This window comes from Lethenteron reissneri, chromosome 19 (assembly GCF_015708825.2).
Source record: "Lethenteron reissneri isolate LAM-NWPU_2019-01 chromosome 19, ASM1570882v1, whole genome shotgun sequence".
Lineage (NCBI taxonomy): Eukaryota > Metazoa > Chordata > Hyperoartia > Petromyzontiformes > Petromyzontidae > Lethenteron > Lethenteron reissneri.
In genome coordinates this window covers 11,051,850-11,070,909 of record NC_083797.1, presented here as the reverse complement: position 1 = coordinate 11,070,909, position 19,060 = coordinate 11,051,850, and the positions used below count along the sequence as shown (strand labels likewise).

Sequence of the window (19,060 nt, the reverse complement as noted above, 5' to 3'; positions counted from 1 at the left end):
AGTGCGTACGCCGTCAGAAAATTACGATGCCATAAAACCGCGGTGCCCTCGATTGTATCCGGGAAAACACTTTACAAAGCAAGCACACACATTTTAAGGGTTATACAGTAGCTGTCGCTTTTTTTGTTACTCGAAATGTCATTGTAAAATATAATTATCGTTCTTTCAGAAATATATTTTTCAAGGTAATAAAGTGTTTCATGAATATGAAACCAACAACGATAATCACGGTAATCCATATTTTTTTTTTATCCAGGCCACGTGGTAATTTTTATGCCACATTTCTTGCCGTTAAACCATCCACCACCTGTAAGGATTGTCACATTTTCAAATACATTACCATTATCATTATTGTCTGTGCCAATATATCTGACCAAGAATTTTCAGGATTTCATGAGAATTTCCACGACTGAATCCAACAACATCAACGGATGACGACGTTTCACTCCGACTGCCCGGAGCTTCAGAGCTGTTGCAGCCTTCTGCCCCCCTCCCCCCCCGTCAGGATTGGCACAGAATTGACACTTATGATCAATGCATTTGCACTTATGTATGTACGTACGTACGTTGAACTTATTTCGCACCGTACGTAACCAACCGTGCTCGTTGGAGGTGCGAAATAAATGACAATGATGTTAACATCTTCGTCAAACGTGACAATCTAGTCGAGCGGGGGACAGTTCACGACGACAACTTTGGTTTTGGACTCTCTGCTTGCTCACCCACCGCCGCCCTCAGTCTGCGCAGAGGGCCGCCTCTGTGCTCACAACAAAGGCGCAGGGGAAGGAAGCCGAGGCCGTGTTTCCGGCCATGATGCTGCGGTTGTGGCTGGGAAGAACGGGGAGCTGAACCACGGAGGGGGAAGGAGGGGAGGCATGGCGGGGTTTGGGGGGGGGCACGGGAGGTGTGGTTGTCTGGTGAGTGAGCCACGCACAATGCTAGGCGGGTTTTGCAGCCTGTGTGGAAGCGTCCGTTATTATGTTATGATCGTGAATTCTGATAGCATCGCACCCGCGGACCAGCCGTGCCGCGTGACTTTTTTACGTAGACTCAGCAGAGGGCACGTCGGTTCAAAACGGACCGCATCATCATCATCCCTGCACAGGAAGTCCCCGTTGAACGCGGTAGTAGTAGATGTGTTCCTGAAAAGTGCCGTGTTGAGCGACAAATGCGTTGAATGAAAAAGAAGTCCCCATAAATAATAACGCACCGAACAAGTTTGGCGAGAAACGATGAACGACGCGCACACGTCAAGGCGGCGCGACAGATAGCCGAGGGTATGCTGCCGCGTTTCTGTATCATCCCGCGTACTGTACTCCCTCAACGACCACTCAGAAGCCGCGTTGTATTAACGGGCGCGTTACGCGTTGTAACGGCGGCGCGCATTCCGCATTGTCCGAAAAGCATTCCCCAATGGAGGAACCGCGTTATAGTGTGAACGCCGCGCGATAAGCAAGGACTCACCGTACGGTCAAAGTTTCAAAGGGGGGCTGAGCCTTCAGCAGGGTTGGGGGTGGGGCTCAGATTCCTTCAGCTTGGGGCCCCCACTCCTCAATGCTGCGGAACGGCCACGTTGAGTCGGTGGCGCAGCGGATCGCACACGGCCACTCCGATCCGGGCGGTGTGTGTTCCGTGGACGTGAGTGGACGAGCGCTTTCTGGACCCCTCCCTGGGCCAATGGTTGACTCCAGCCTCCCGATTGAGCATGAAACCTGGCGCAGTTTGTAAAACATCAGCGCTGGTGAGACAGAGTCGGCCAGGCTTGCTCATGGTACACACTCTGGCATGCCGGCTTTAATAGGCACTCTCTAACAGCAATGACAAGAGTGTTTAAGGCTAAATAGGGGACCTTTGGCTATGATTGGGTTCCATGGTTGTGAGATGTTAACTATCTCGCCTGGTATGTTGGAGGGCATGGGTTCGATCCCAACCCTGATGCCTGCATATTAGGAGTTTGCATGTTCTCTCTCTCCCTGTGGTTGTGTGGATTTTTCTCTGGGTCCACTGATTATTCCCTCTAAATTTAGAAATATTCATATTTGGCTACTATAAGTTTTCATGTGATAAGCCACTTCGTTGAGCTATCATTTGTGGCCAAGGCACTTCTGAAAACGAGCTATATAGCTCTATAGCTCAGTGGGCCTTACCTGGTAAAATAAAAATAGTTTATAGTTTTATAGATTGGCGGTATCAAAGCCACTGCTCCTACATAAATGAACAAATACTTACAATTGCAGTTCCATTGGTACCAGGTTGATCGTCATAAAGTTATAGGACAATGAAACGTAATTCAACCTTTGAACTTCAAGGCCCAACATTTAATGTCAATCCACTGGTGGATGAAGGCCTGTCCACGCCATGCCGGTCATGACGGTAGTTTGGCTGACTGTGCTTCACCCCCGCTGATCAGTGCAGGTTAGTGAAGGATTAGCCGTGGCCACGAATTGAACTCAGGTTGCCGAATTGTGCAGAGTAGTGCGCCAATTACCATGCCACCACTACGCAGCAAGGAGCCAATATTATCGTGTTAAACTGTAGAGTTTAACCAACTTCATATGCACGTTGTGACATTCATAGTCACTGTTTTAAGTTAATTAACAGGAAAACATTTCTCGGTTATTAACTAATTGGGTTCCATTAAAGCTGAATTGTTCTTGGGTCGATTCACGCTCCCCACGATGTCAAGACTTTTTTACGGTTTTGAGGTTGGCAATTTGACTCCATAATTCATTATTCTTTTCTCTATTGTGGTGAATATAGTGGTGGCTGGTGTCACATGAACCCATTGCAGACCATGCAACATATCTACGAGCTGAAAATAATTGTTTCCTACACGCACGGTTCGATGCATGCCCTGTGTTCAACCACAGCACTGCCGATCACAACAACACGCTCACTCAACCACTCACTCAACCACTCACTCACTCGGCTACCACACTGCAGATCACAACAACACACCCACTCACTCACTCAACCACTCACCCACTCACTCAACCACTCACTCACTAACTCACTCACTCACCCACTCACTCACTCGGCTACCACACTGCAGGTCACAACAACACACTCACTCATCCACTCACTAACCCACTCCCCCACTCACCCACCCACTCACCACACTGCAGGTCACAACAACACACTCATTCATCCACTCATTAATCCACTCCCCCATTCACCCACTCACTCACCCACTCACCACACTGCAGGTCACAACACACACACTCACTCACCCACTCATCCACTCACTAATTCACTCCCCCACTCACCCACTCACTCAACCACTCACCACACTGCAGGTCACAACACACACACTCACTCATCCACTCATCAATCTACTCACCCACTCACCCACCCACTCACCCACCCACCCACTTACTAACCCACTCACCCACCCACCCACTCACTCACCCACCCACCCACTCACCACACTGCAGGTCACAACGCCTCTCTTTCTGCTTCTTCCCTCGTTCTGCTCCACTTTAAAATTCCCTCTCCCATCCTCTCTTTTCCCGAACCTCTTCTAACAACACTAACCTTGCTCTATTCAAGAAGCACATACCACGCTCTTTATCTATTACAGCTTTGAAAGTTGCTGTTTGCTGCTGGCCACTCGGTGTTGTGGACCTTTGGGCCTTGTGCTCAGCGACTGTGTTTAGAACAGCAAAACCACGCACACATCGCTGACGGCCAACTTAGAACCGACGGCCAACTTAGAACTGCCGCGCTCTCGCGATCATTACACGAACGTTCGTTTTGCCGAATTTTCAGCGTCTGGCGCAAACAATCGTGAAAAGAATGTTGTGCAGTGTTGTCGTTTTTATTTCTTCCAGCGGATTTACAACACCGTCTGATCAAATGCCAGGGCGGATATTTCAGAGGCACGATGCGGAGTGGAGGTGCCATCTGCCGCGTGCCGCGGAGGGTTTGATATTTCAGTGTTTGTGGCACGCAGGAAGATGACACCTGAAACACAAACATCTCCAATCTTCCCATGCGTGCAAAGACAGCAAGCTAAAAGGATAATAAAATGAATCATTTACGTTTTATAGAGAGTCACTCATGCTCATTGCATCTCACAATGCCGCGCGACAATCATATGCATAATTACATTCAGGGCTACATTCTATGTATGGCAATTATTCATTCAATTAAACCCTCAGAAAATAAACATGAATAAACGAGTCAAGAAATGGTAGAATAACAAAAGGTACATACACCAACAAAAATTTACCACATCAGAGATTAACAAAGTACAACATCGCACATCTGACCATCGCAAATCTGGCCATCACCAATCAACCGGCTTCGCCCAGAGCGGTACAGAGCAGTACGTGTGCAGCCGTCGTTTCCTACGAGACGTTCACACGTGTCTGACCTTTTCACATCTCCGCCCTGTACCTCAGTCCCCATCGACTCGGACGCGCGACGTTGTACCGCAACGAGCAGTGCTCGTATGCAATTGCTTTCCTTCGATGGCTTCTGTGGCGACTGAGGCCTGCCGTGCCACGGCGCGGAGATGTATCACAACGGATGGCGCACTGACGATGATGACCACCATCTCATAGACGTTAGCAGCTCCGATCCTCTGGATGTGTGCCTAAGATGCTGTATCATGGGGTGTCCAGCATGAGTTTAGAAAATCAGGAACAATCACTGCAAAGATAGAGCCCTTACTTACCGTGTGGAAATAATATTGATGCTTTCTCAAGGCTGTACGTGAGAACGTGACGAAGATTCAAACTTACGTCAAGACAAGCCCGGGACACACGGCCTGGGTCGTGGGGTTGGCGAGAAGCACCGTTTAATCGATCGAAACTGGATTCTGATGCATCGATTCGTGCAGGTTCAGAACTGCTTAAACACAATCAGAATATGTATGTGTACTGGACCAATCCGATCAGCTATGAAGATCTTTTTCACAGATGTCTGGTAGGGGGCGGGTTCAGAAAGTTACAACCACAAACAATGCAAAAAATACGACAGTGCAGGAAAGGTGATGGATGCAGATTGATATGCAAATCACACGCTGACGTGACACGCTCGCCCAAAACGGTAGACAAGCCTGACCTGTACGGACGAGTCTCAACAAGCCAGGAACGATGCGAATGGGGGCCGTTCAAAAACGATACCGAACAACGCGAGGTCCCCCACAAAGCCAGGGTAGCATGGGGCCCTACACCTCGTCTACCACCCCATCTACCACCCCATCTACCACCCCATCTACCACCCCCCCCCCCTTCTTTTCGCGCGGGTCCCATCACCGAGATCTCTTTCGGCGTGTTGTATGGGGCTCGCGTTTGTTGTTGTGGTAAAAAAAAAAACTATCAGATTCTGAAATCGAATCGCCCCCCCCCCTTTCCCAACCTTCCCAAAATTGTGACGGCTTTTGCCAATCTGTGCGGGGGGCGAGGGAGCATTGGCGTATCGCTACGACGTCACGGCTCGCGCACGGTGGTGGTGGTGGTGATGGTGGTGGGGGGGGGGGGGTGACAGCAAGGAGGCGTCGCGCCGTCTTGCGTCTTCGGTGGCGTCCCTCTTTTTGGAGAGCGACGCGGGTTCACGACGCAGACCCCCCCCACCCCCTAACCCCCCACACTCCAACCGTGTTTTGTCTGCGCAGGTTAAGGAGGAGCTCATCACCCCCAAGGAGTTCGTGTGTCTGGCCGGGCGCGCGAGCCTCAAGGACTGGAAGAGGGCCATCCGCCTCGGAGGGGTCATGCTCAGGTCGGCGAGCCAAGCTCTTCGCTTTGTTGTTGTTGTTTTGCTGCGGGTTTTTTTTGTCGGTCAATTTTTTTTCTGCTCGTGTCCAACTGCTCTCTATTTCTAGATTTGAATATTTCGTGACTGCAAGGATTCATACTCTTAGGTTTGTTCGGTAAAGTCACGTAGGTAAAAAATAATAAAAGTAAAATAATAATAAATGAAAGTAAGTAAATAAAATCACAATAAATCAATTAAATTGATTTATTTTCATTTATTATTATTTTACTTTTATTATTTTTTTACCTACGTGACTTTGCTCTCTATTTGTTAATTTTTTTCACTCGTGCGTTCGTAACTATTAGGACACACTCATAGGTATTTGTTTGCTCTTTTAGCGATGCGTTAATAAATAGGTCCGTGCCCTCCTGGGTGAAAATTGGTGAATCGCCTTTGCCCAATCCTGGCCAGCCTGGCTCAACATTGTATAAATGGATTGAATGAAGACACTCAGCTCAGAAATCAGTCACGCCCTCTCCCAGCAAACGATCCTACGAATCGTTGTAATTCGGGGTTGCGATTCGATTCTCTTTTTAGTTACCGTCCCATTTCCATTCATTCTTGGCTTCTGTGTATGTTTTGTACAGACTTGTTTGCTCCCGTGGTCTAAATGTAATGTTAGCATTGTCGTCATCATCATCAACGTTGGCCATGGTCTATCCACTGCTGGATGAAGGTCGCCCGCGCCTTCACCGTCTCTCTTATTTGTCAATTTTTTTAGTTTTTTTTGCATTCACTTAAATGTAACATTTAGACTCATTCATCCACCTTCATGCAAAACGTGGCAACTCATTGTTTCTCACGCGCAGGGATTTGACAGGTGTACCGCAGGCAATTTAACACGTAGGTTTATTGCGATTAATATTACCCATGAGACCGAAACAGGACGGGGCAATGTCTCCACAACTTTGGCTGCCGCCTGAAGAGAGCTACCGGCGAAACGTCGCGGTACTCGAATTGTAAATGTTGCGGCACCTTCTGTTTGCGCGACAAACCTTACTAATTGGCCGTGTCGGGTGGTGGCGGGTTTAGCGACACATTTATAAATTTACGTGATATAATAAAAAAAAAAAACGCATTACATTTCGTGGGCGTAGAAGTTAACTGGATTGCGTGACTAGACGCCATGACTCGACACCATGGCCCAGCCGATTATGGAGGTTGGCAAGACTCGGTGATCCTCCAGCCCTTGCCTCCATAGTGATGGATCACAGGCACGCGCCACCATGCCAGGCAAACCTGCTGGACATCTGTGAAAAATAAATGTGTCGCTCATCGGATCCCTCCAGTATATAAATATATATTCTGATTCTGGTTCTGAAACCTACAGCGCACCCTGCCACCAGAAACAAACACCAAGAACCTCGCAAGGTGGCACTGGTTACGGCGCCTGCATTTTAACATCGTGGGTTCAACTCCTCTTCAAGAAGGGATTTAGACAAGAGATATAGACGTAGCGAGATGACTTAGATGCAGACACAATATAGATGAGGTGACGTGAGAGACGATAGTTCGGAACAAGATAGCGATCAGAAATATTTGATTATCCAGGGGGTGGTGGCTGTGCATGTGGCCTGTAATCGAGCGGTGTAGACGCAGCGAGGGGTGGTGGATCACACAGACGTTGCGAAACTACCTCCCTGTGGTGGGAGTCGAGGAGATTCCGTGCCCTTACTCACCGGGAGAATGCGACGTGGACTCATATCACCTGTCTGTATGGGATAGAGTGTTGCCCCCTCGCATGTGTACGTTTTATGCAGGCGCTCCGGTTTGCTCTCACAAGTATAATAGACGCTCCCTAATTGGCTGCAGAGCAATTATTGTCACCGGCTCTCTACCCGGCAGCATTCCAGCTTGGTCTGTGTACTCAGCGATTGTGAGATGCAATTTTTATAAACGACACTATATTAAAGCATTAGATGTATTTTATTTGTATTTTTTTTGCTCATTAGCTCGTTACATGAACGCAACGGTAATTTGAGCCGTCATTTGAATCACCCCCTATTTTTATCGATAATCCGGGTGAGTTGCTATAGCTGCTTGCCTGGCACACAGGAGGTCGTGGGTTCGATCCTGACCCTGTCGGCTGAATACTTGGAGTTTGCGTGTTCTCCCCATAGTCTTGCACATTTTTTTCCTCCGGATCCTCCGGTTTTCCACTCCACATTTAGAAAATCAACGCGATGCGCTCAGAGTAGTTGACCTACCATTTGTGGTGGCCGGGTCGCTTCTCAAAAAAGAGCGATATAGCTCAGCGGGCCTTACCTGGTAAACTAAAAATTGTTTTTGTTTAATCTTTATAATAGTTTTGCGCTTTTGCTCGCTCACGCCTGGCTGCCGGCCGCTGGCCCCCCTCGTGCACCCCGCTCGTCCCTCAGGAAGGTGATGGATGCCGGACGGCTGGACTTCTACCAGCACGACACCGCCTGCTCCTCCAGCTGCCGCAGCACCAAGCACGAGCCCCGTGGCCTGGGCGGCCCCGGGGGGGGCGCCGCCACCGCTGCCGCCGCCGCGTCCCTGTGGCCCGGTGGAGGGCGGCCCTCCGGCTGGCCGGGCAGCTTCTTGAAGGGCGACCGCCGCTACGTCGTGAGCGGCTGCGGGCAGCACCAGCGCAGGGGCGTCATCAAGCAGCGCGCGAGCAAAGCGGGCGAGGACGCTACAGCCCTCAACGTCGGTGGCCACAAGCAGCAACAGCAGCAGCAGCAGCAACAGCAGCTGCAGCAGCTGCAGCAGCTGCAGCAGCAGCATCAGGAGCAGCAGCAGGCGGGTGCGGCGCAGCGGCTGGCGTACAGCAACGGGCACGGCAGCCTGAGCGACGCCGTGAAGCGCGAGTGGTCGGAGGAGAGCAGGCGAGCGAACGCGATGGGCGAGGGAGCGGGCCGGGCGGCCGGGCGGCCGGGGCACGACGGCTCGCTGAGGGCGAGGGAGGCCGTCAAACGGAGCGGGGAGGCCTTGGTGGGTGGTGGCGGCAACAAAAGGGGACGCTTCGGCGTGGGTACGGCGACGGCCGCGGCCGCGATGATGAACGGGCAAGCGGCGGGGATGCACGCCGGGGAGGAGCGGGCACAGAAGCTCACGATGGCCACCAGAGCGGACCGGGCCGACCAGAGCTGCTCCCCCGAATCCGAACAGGACAGCGACTTGCCAGGTAGCGGCACCGCACGGTTTGTCGAGCGTTCATCGTCACCTGCTACCGCGTCGACTTTTGCTTGCGGCCTGGTCGAGGCGTTTGCCGGGTGAAAAGATAGCACGGCAAGTCGCTGCTGTGCTGTGTCTCATGGTGTCGCAACGGCCCCTGTGCTGTGTCGGCGTGATGCAATTCAGGAATCTGAATATGGCTACGTCTCGAGACTCTTTGTGCAAACATGGGAGACATTACATGTCTCGTGTTTGTGTCCAGAGGAGGGGGGGGGGCGCTTTTATGAGAGCGGAGAAAGAGGGATAGAGACTGTTGGTGGTGTTGACGTCAGTGTGCTTTTGACCTCTTTGAATATTTGTATTGTTTTAAAATGTTACAATCATCTATATCTCGAGTGTCCTGGCTGGCTGTTGACTGTGCTCCTCTCCACCCCAACAGTTGTTAGCAGCTGCGGGCCGTTGCCACCGAAACTAACTGGGTAACTGGCTAAACGGGATTTTCCATGTAACGTATAAACATTGAATTGAAAGTTCTAAAGTCAATGGATAGCGACACTGAAGAGGTGGTAGTAATGAATACAGAAGACTCACACGGTTCATTTAAAATTGTTGTTGTTTTACCCTTTTATCTGACAACAAAACTGACACCTTTTACGTGTGCCTTTTGGCGTCATCTGGTCCAACACCATGTGAGACTATTCTCGAAGAAAAGCTGTCTCGTGTGTGGACCAATCAATTTCAAGGACAGTGCATACATTATCAGAGTTGTGTTTTTTGTTTGCATTCCGACCGCAGGTATTGTGGTCAATGCAAACATGACTCCTTGTAAAAAAGGTGTCAGTTTTGTTGCCAGATAAAAGGGTAAAAAACCAATTATCATTGTTGTTGTTGTTCGTGGCTGCAGGCCTATTGTCACCGAACTAGCTGGGTTGCTGGCTAAATGGTATTTTCTGTGTAACAAATACACACCGAATTGAATTGAAATGGCAGAAGAGAAAGTCCCGAAGACGCTTAATAATAACGCTAATAGCTAGCGACAGAGGGAGCTATGAAGAGCCACTGTGGGGGATATTTGGCCTACTCTTCTACACTGACACACATCTTCCGCCCAGCCGTGGCATGAGCAAGCAGTCTCAGCGCTGCGCCTGAACATTTTGAAAGGTCTGACTAGGCCTCGGCAAGGAAAGGTAATTTACCCTTTTTACCGGGTAAAAGGGTAAAGGTGAAGGGTAAAGATGTCGACATGCCAAGGGGTAAGGTAAAGGGTAGGGTAAAAATAGGCTCGTTGTTTTTACCTTTTAACTTTTACCTTGCCTTGCCGAGGCCTAGGCCTGCCGATGGCGTGCGTTGCCTAACGGAGGCGTCCCCCCGCGTGCCGCTGCCCCTAGACCACGTGCTGCGGTTCTGGCGAGGCGTGGCGAGGGCCGGGCTGCTCGGCGAGGTGGTGGGCGCCGTCCAGAGGGAGCTGCAGGCCCGGCTCACCGGACTGTGCCGACTCGCTCAGACACCCGCCCTGCAGATGGCTGGTGAGCAGGGCCACACAGAGAGACAGCGAGGGGACACCGGACAACACCACAGAGACAACGACACAGAGACAACGCCACAGAGACTGCAACACAGAGACAACGAGGGGACACAAACAGACGTGAGACATCATCTGCGAGGCAAACAGAGCGCATGGGCGGTGAAGAGGCCGTCTTAGCGGTTGTGGCTGTTGTTTTTGAGCCATTCCGCGCATGTCCGACGTTTCACCCCACGTGCTGGGAGCTTCTCCAGGAACCGAACTGAGCAGCTCATTGTACAGCAGCGGCGGCCGCCACTGGCCTCGACGGTTCTTGACGCCAACCAGCTCAGACGTCTGACGTAGGCCGGTCGATGTTTATTCGCTTCATCCCGGAAGCCGCCAGGCACGACTAAGTGGAGAGCGAACAGAACTGAGCATGACTAACCGGACGTCGGCGGCAAGCGACGTCCGAGCTCGCTTCCCTCGCCCACACGGACCGGTGCGGTGACGTGTGGCCAAACAAATCCCGACGGCAGACCGGGCTTCATCTAGCAGTGGTTACACTTCAGAGGTGTCTACCGCTGGTTAGCAGGCACGTGTAGTCGATGATGCTCGGGAATTTCATGGAGGGATATAGTGAGCTCGGTTGTCACCACTTTTTTTTTATATTCACACCTTTTGGCCAAGAACGATTTAACATATATAGAGGATCGCAGAGCTTGGGAAAATATTGGTGCCGGCTTATCCAGCAGCTGCTGCCTTCCCGCGTGTCTGTGGTTGCTCGTGCCTCTGGGTCATTCTCTCTCTACGAGAGTGAGCGGATGTTGTCTCGCGGTGCATTAAAACTTGAAAAGATTATTTTTGCATTATTGCTGCTATTGTTTCTGCTGTTCCTACTGTTCTGCTGCTGTTGACACTGCTGTTACTGCTGGCATTGCTGCTACTGCTGCTGACATTGCTGCTACTGCTGCTGACATTGCTGATACTGCTGCAACTACTGCTGTTACTGCACTGCTACTGCTGACACTGCTGCTGCTGCTGCTGACACTGCTGCTGCTGCTACTACTGCTGCTGACACTGCTGCTGCTGACACTGCTGTTCTGATGCTGACACTGCTGCTACTGCTGCTGACACTGCTGTTCTGTTCCTGACACTGCTGCTACTGCTGACACTGCTACTGCTGCTGACACTGCTACTACTGCTGCTGACACCGCTGTTCTGTTCCTGACACTGCTGCTACTACCCCTGCTGCTACTGCTGCTACTGCTGCTGACACTGCTGCTACTGCTGCTGACACTGCTGCTGCTGCTCACACTGCTGCTACTGCTGCTGACACTGCTGCTGCTGCTGCTCACACTGCTGCTGACACTGCTGTTACTGACACTGCTGTTGTGCCGCAGACGCCGCCCTCCTGCACGGCACGGTCCAGAGCCTCGGCCTCTCGGGCCAGGTGGACCGGATGCTGGCGATCAACACGCACGGGGCGACCACGGCTCGCCGCGCGGACGTCACGACGCACGGACACGGCGCGGGTGAGCCGCTGTGGCGACGCCGGTTAGCGCAGTGAGCCCGGCCCGCCTGAGTTCGATTCAGCTGCTGCCACCTCATCCCACACACACACATTGACCTGCTCGGTGAAGTACGGTCAATCGGCCAGTCGCGGGGAGGCCTTCACCGGGCAGCGGTTTGACGACGATCGTCAAACCAAGCAAATCGTTGGGCTCAAGGAATCAGCGACGGCCCTCGTTGCTTTTGAGCCGCGCGCGTCGCGGCCTCGATCCGGTGTGGCTGGGAAAGCGAGGCACCGTACCCCCCCTCCACCCCGCCGCACGACAGACGCCCCCAGAGTCTCCCTGAACGCGTCGAGAGCCGAGCGAAGCGGCACGAAAGCTCGCGCACTCCTGGCGAGGGGAGGACGGCTCCCGAGGAACCGAGGAATGCGCCACGGTGGGATGGGGGGTGCGGCGGCGGACGTGGCGGTGGTGGTGGGAGGGGGACTCTCCGGTGACGTTTTGAAAGCCGAGCCGTCGTCGCACGCAGGCACCAGCGGCGTAGTCACGGCATCGTCAGCTCGGTCAAATCAAACACCGAGGCCCCAGTGTTTGATTTGTCTCCCAAGGTGGTGATCGTGGGGCTGGGGGGGGGGTGGCCCAACTCGGAACTTTGGTCACCAGGCGGGGGGGGGGGCTAGGTACCCCCTGTCCCCATGCTAGTTACGCTACTGGCAAAAGACAAAGATCCCCCGTATAGCTTTCACAGACTGTAGGGGCAAGTGCTGTTAGCGAGCACCTATTAAGGTCGGCAAGGCGAACGAGGGGGTGGGTGGCCAACACCACGCCTGGCCGCCTTTGTCTCCACAGTGGCGATGTTTACACATCGCAGTCGACCTAGGGGAGGCCCGGGACCGGTTCAGATACCCGTCACCGGTGTTGGCCGTGAGCGGGAATTGAACCCGGGTCGCTGAGTTCGTAACGCAGCACAGCGCTAACCGTTACACCACCGCTCCCCATGCGAGTTACGCTACTGGCAAGTGTTCAGTTAGCGAGCACCTATTAAGGCCGGCAAGGTGAACGAGGTGGTGGGTGGCCAGCGCCACTCTGTTTGTCTCCCCAGTGCTGAAGTCCGCTGCTCCGCTCGTTGCTCATTGAAGGCCGAGTTGATGATCACCATTTAATGTTGAGTCGACTTTATTTTGTTTACACGAACGCAGTTGCTGAGTCATCGACCCAGAGGCACGAAACGCCAAACGGCCAGCAACGTGCAGCACTATCGAAGGTGTAATGGACAAGGGTGAATACATTTGAGCAAGGTTGTAAGGACTTAGGTGATGGGAAGGAATTTTTAAGTGGATCAGTGCAAGGGAAGAAGCCGTAGAGAAGTGTATTGACCTGCAGTAGAGTGAGTGGGTGAGTGGGAGAGTGGGTGAGTGGGTGGGTGAGTGAGTGAGTGTATGTATGCACGAGTGAGTGTGTGAGTGAGTGTGTGAGTGAGTGGGTGAGTGAGTGGGTGAGTGTGTGTGTGAGTGAGTGTGTTGGTGAGTGAGTGAGTGGGTGGGTGAGTGAGTGGGTGAGTGTGTGTGTGAGTGTGTTGGTGAGTGAGTGGGTGAGTGAGTGGGTGAGTGTGTGGGTGAGTGAGTGAGTGGGTGAGTGTGTGGGTGAGTGAGTGTGTGGGTGAGTGGGAGAGTGACTGTGTGTATGTAGGAGTGAGTGAGTGTGTGAGTGTGTGAGTGGGAGAGTGGGAGAGTGACTGTGTGTATGTAGGAGTGAGTGGGTGTGACTAGTTGAGCAGTAGTGCAGTGGTTAGTGCACTGTGCTACAAACCCGATTATCTGAACCGGTCTTGGGCCTCCCCTAGGTCGACTCAGCTTCAAATGAGTCCTTGGCGAGGTGTCTAAACATCGCCATAAGGAAGGGAAGACAAAGGCAGCCGGGCGTGTTGCTGGCCACCCACCCCCTCGTGTGCCGTGCCAGCCTTCATGAGTGTTCCCTAACAGCACTTGCCCTAAAACAAGTCGGTCCAAGGCTATAGGGGGTGATCTTTGCGTGTGTGGGTGGTTGAGTGTGCAGGACGGGACGAAACAGGTCAGCGTCCAGTCGAGCGTCACCGCTGGTTGAGGAATCAACGAGTGAAGCTCATGGGGCGAGCAAACCGTGGCGGTCGCGTTAGAAAAGTAATCGGGGAAGGGTCCCCAGCCGCATTCGGCTCTTTAAGGACTGCTTCGTGACGTTAGTTATTAAGGTCCACCGTCTCGTATTCACGCGCAATGGCGGCTCTTGAAATATCGAGGGGCTTTTTTGTTTGTTTCCTACCGAATTCGAACCCCTGGGCACGTGGGAGTTCACCCGTAGCGTCAGTGTCCACCGCCACGCAGTGCGCAGCGCCGACCCGAACAGGCATTGCTCAAGTTGGCTGTCGTGACACCCAACCCCGGTGCAAACTGTCGTCTTCACGCGTGTCTGCATAGGTGTGTGCGCGTGTGGGAGTGTGCGCGCGCGTGAGTGCTAACGCTGTGTTTGTGCGGCTGCCCGCGGGTGAAAATGAGAAACGTAATTGGTGCTAAACCAACTCTGCGAAAGTAGCAGCGGCGTGCCGCCCGACGCCCAACCTGCTCGAGTTGGCGTTTTGGAATTATCACACGGTGGGAGGGGAGGTGGTGAGGGATGGGGTTTGTGAGACAGCGGGCGGGGGGGGGGGGGTACCTTGCCGAGGTTTGCACGAAGCGGAGGGGAGCGGAGACGGATTTAAACGTGACACTCCGCGCGCCAATCGCGTACTCGCGACCGTGGCCCCGTACGGTCATCGCGACGTGCGCTGACCCACGCCGCGCTCGCAGTGACGTCATCACCGCCACCAGCCGTGTTCAGTCCACTGCGGGATGAAAGCCTCCCCAAGCTGCCACCTCTCACGGTCCTGTGACGACGTAACGAGTCATCGAGCACCTGCACAGGAACTCATCTCATCGCTCTGCCGCTTGCCCAAGCGCCATTACGTTTTCGTTTCATTTCGTCGTGTTGGGAGATTATTTTTAATTAATATTACTTATTTTACGATAACAATCATTATTGTGCTTGTTAACACCCAAGATGTTTTTGTTCTGAGTTGTCCTGCCATTTCACAGTAGGGAGGGGAGGCGATGTGGCAATTCGTAATCCCAATTGAGTCGTTTGCAGGCAATTTTTGGGGGACGTTTGGCCAATACCAGTTACCATGGAGGAAACTCCATGCAGAACAGGTGGCTAACATACAAACTCCACTCACTCACTCTCTAACTCACAATCGCACTTTACATAACAGGTGGGGGGGGGGGGGGGAGACACACATACTCCACGTAGAAAGGTGCTCAAGTCGGTCATCGAACCCAGGGCCCTTCGGGCTGCGAGACAAGAGTGTCACCACCGCGCCGCTGCCCTGTGCAACGTGCCCAACGTTGCCGTGGTAACGATGCTCATGCCCAACGTTGCCGTGGTAGGGATGCTCATGTCCAACGTTGCCGTGGTAGCGATGCTCATGCCCAACGTTGCCGTGGTAGCGATGCTCATGCCCAACGTTGCCGTGGTAGCGATGCTTATGCCCAACGTTGCCGTGGTAACGATGCTCATGTCCAACATTGCCGTGGTAGCGATGCTCATGCCCAACGTTGCCGTGGTAGCGATGCTCATGTCCAACGTTGTCGTGGTAACGATGCTCATGCCCAACGTTGCCGTGGTAGCGATGCTCATGCCCAACGTTGCCGTGGTAGCGATGCTCATGCCCAACGCTGCCGTGGTAACGATGCTCATGTCCAACATTGCCGTGGTAGCGATGCTCATGCCCAACGTTGCCGTGGTAGCGATGCTCATGCCCAACGCTGCCGTGGTAGCGATGCTCACGCCCAACGTTGCCGTGGTAACGATGCTCATGCCCAACGTTGCCGTGGTAGCGATGCTCATGCCCAACGTTGCCGTGGTAACGATGCTCATGTCCAACATTGCCGTGGTAGCGATGCTCACGCCCAACGTTGCCGTGGTAGCGATGCTCATGCCCAACGCTGCCGTGGTAGCGATGCTCACGCCCAACGTTGCCGTGGTAACGATGCTCACGCCCAACGTTGCCGTGGTAGCGATGCTCATGCCCAACGCTGCCGTGGTAGCGATGCTCACGCCCAATGTTGCCATGGTAGCGATGCTCATGTCCAACGTTGTCATGGTAACGATGCTCATGCCCAACGTTGCCGTGGTAGCGATGCTCACGCCCAACGTTTCCGTGGTAGCGATGCTCACGCCCAACGTTGCCGTGGTAGCGATGCTCACGCCCAACGTTGCCATGGTAGCGATGCTCACGCCCAACGTTGCCATGGTAGCGATGCTCACGCCCAACGTTGCCGTGGTAGCGATGCTCATGTCGTGCCGCTGTTGCTTTGCCCTCAGCCGACGGTGTGACGTCGTGCGAGAAGCTGGAGGGGGCGGTGGCCGACACCAACGCCGCCGCGTCGGCAACCGCCGGGCGGCACGGAGCGGCAGCGAACGCGGCGCTCGCGACGCGACTCTTCACTCAGCCAGTGTGACTCCCCCACCACTCCCATCACTCTGTGATCCACCGACCCTCCGCCGCCGGGTGGCACGGAGCGGCAGCGAACACGGCGCTCGCGACGCGACTCTTCACTCGGCCAGTGTGACTCCCCCACCACTCCCAACCATCAATCCGTGCTCCACCAACGTTGGTGAATCGTGAACCCCACACAACAGGGCGTCTCGCTCGCGTTCGCTCGCCCACTGACCCATCCACCTATCGGCTCCTCCAGCTGCCTCCACCAGTCCAGCTGTCAGAGCACGGGACGAGCATCTGACTCCACAATGAGTAAAAGCAAAAACAGTCGAAGTGGTTTGCTGATTAAATTAGAAGCGGATATAACGATTCACGGATCTTTACGCTCACAATACTGGCATCAAATAGCGTGGGTAATAAGCGATTTTTTTCCAATTCATCATACACGTTCATTGTGTCCATCAGGATCAGAATCTTTATTTATCCTGGAGGAATCCGATGAGCTATGAAGCTATTTTTCACATGTCCAGTCTATTCCGCGACAGAGGAAATAGATTCACGCACCTTCACATTTACACTGTGAACTCGAATCGCGTCGTGATCCTGAATCGGAACAATCAATTTCATTGTGGAAAGGGTTTATCGCTACATCCGTATCATCTCCCCTTCACAACACTGCGGCAGTTGCGGAAATTCCACCCTCCTATGGCAGGCACTCGGTGGACCTTTACGACAACCGCTTTGCGACGGCTCACATAGTCGCACTTCGTTCGCTCACCTTGGTCGGTCGCATCGGACCGAGTTCATCTCCAACCAAGATTGTGAGTTGCGCGCTCTAAACCACCATGGGAGGAGCCGCGTGAGCCAGAACGGGTGAGAGAGTGCACGCCCCTGGGGGAATTAACCTGGGTTCGCATTCCGGGTTTGCCAGCCCAGGTTGAACTTGTTTTGCCGAACTCGAGTGTATGGCCTCAGCTGCGCCGTGGGACTCTTTTCTTGAGTGTGAATATATTTTTTGGTTTTTAAACAATCTCAAATGTAGTCTAACCCCAGCTCTGAGAGCTACGTTTGTAAAACACGTATGTACATAGCGAGACGGAGCGTTCGAAAAACCCCCTCGAATCTTTCGTGGATAGCGGTTGTGCGATGGCGGTGTAGAGATGTCCGCAAGAGATGTTACCGGGAGTGTGGGAGAGTGTGCGCGCGCGTGTTCACGTGCGTGCGTGCGTGTCTACGTGCATGTAGACTGGTACAAATACACTGTGTACAAAATGACAAAATATATATACGTATTTACTTTGGCGCACGTATCCTCTCAAAAGAACGCCCCTCTTTTCAAGATATGCAATTTACCTGTTGACCAAACCGCTGCAGCGCAATAATCGCCCTTAACGCACCTGTCGGAAGGACATGAGGTGGGGCGAGGCAATGGGAAGTGTCAAGAGGAGAATGGGCAAGACAGAGCTACATCCGTGCTGATAATTGCTTTTTTACCCGTTTATCTGGCAACAAAACTGACACCTTTTTTACAAGGAGTCATGTTTGCATTGACCACAATACCTGCGGTCGGAATGCAAACAAAAAACAGAACTCTGATAATGTATGCACTGTCTTTGATTGGTCCACACCAGAGACAGCTTTTCTTAGAGCCTAGTCTCACGTGGTGTTGGACCAGATGAAAGCACATCCGTGCTTTCACTTGATTTGGCGTCATCCACCTGCGAAACGCTGCAAAGTCGGTTTGCCGTGCCGCGGACGCCAATTGCAGGACATACGTAAGGTGCGCTAGCAGGCCTCTGTGTCGAGGCCCTTCTCAACACTATGAGGGTTCTAAACGAGAATGGTTGCCTCGTGATGTGATTCCAGTAACACGAGGGAAAGCTCAATAGACATTAAACAAATCATATTGGATGTTCTTTGTGTAAGGGTTCCGCAGAAATCACGCCCAGGTATGAGTCAATTCGTGCCGAATAAGCGTGACAATGCAGTGATTCGTGGATCGTTATGGATTCTTATGCTCGCATTAATTCGTCAACTCTGTGCTCGCGAGACCTGAACATTTACAATGAATTCAAATCGTATGCCAATGTCACGCTTGAGCCTATGGGCCCGACCAAGCGCCGTTAAAAATGGGTAACAAAGGGAGAAACGTTACAAAGGAGGCAGTAAAAGTAAGAAAACAATATATCACATCGTTGAATTGCATCGTGATCCCGCATCATTTACAGTCACTTTGCTTCGGGAAGTCACCTGTTACACGCCTAGTGATAGATCGTAATTATGTTGAATAACTCTTCTTGGTTCTTTCGGTAAAGTCACGTAGAAGGGAAATAATAAAATAATAAAAATAAAACATAATAAAATAATTCTCACGACGTTTCGGCCACAACGCAAGCAGCCGTCCTCAGGTGAAGAACAGGTCTGTCGAAAAGACAGCGTCATTCAGACGCTATTTTTCCGACAGACCTGTTCTTCAGACCTTCACATCTGAAGAAGAACAGGTCTGAAGAAGAACAGGTCTGTCGGAAAGACAGCGTCTGAATGATGCTGTCTTTCCGACAGACCTGTTCTTTACCTGAGGACGGCTGCTTGCGTTGTTATTTTATTATTTCCCTTCTACGTGACTTTACCGAA

General features: G+C 52.5%; 1 protein-coding gene across 1 annotated transcript in view; it reads left to right on the top strand.

The window, feature by feature from the left end:
* Positions 1–18,804, top strand: part of LOC133344250 (uncharacterized) — a 38,825-nt gene extending 20,021 nt beyond the window's left edge. The window contains exons 3-7 of the mRNA XM_061554325.1: positions 5,621–5,724; positions 8,139–8,908; positions 10,287–10,424; positions 11,803–11,934; positions 16,309–18,804. Coding sequence (XP_061410309.1) covers positions 5,621–5,724; positions 8,139–8,908; positions 10,287–10,424; positions 11,803–11,934; positions 16,309–16,445 — 1,281 coding nt within the window. The 3' untranslated portion in view covers positions 16,446–18,804. The remainder of the gene's footprint in view (positions 1–5,620; positions 5,725–8,138; positions 8,909–10,286; positions 10,425–11,802; positions 11,935–16,308) is intronic.
* The last annotated feature ends 256 nt before the right edge of the window (positions 18,805–19,060 follow it).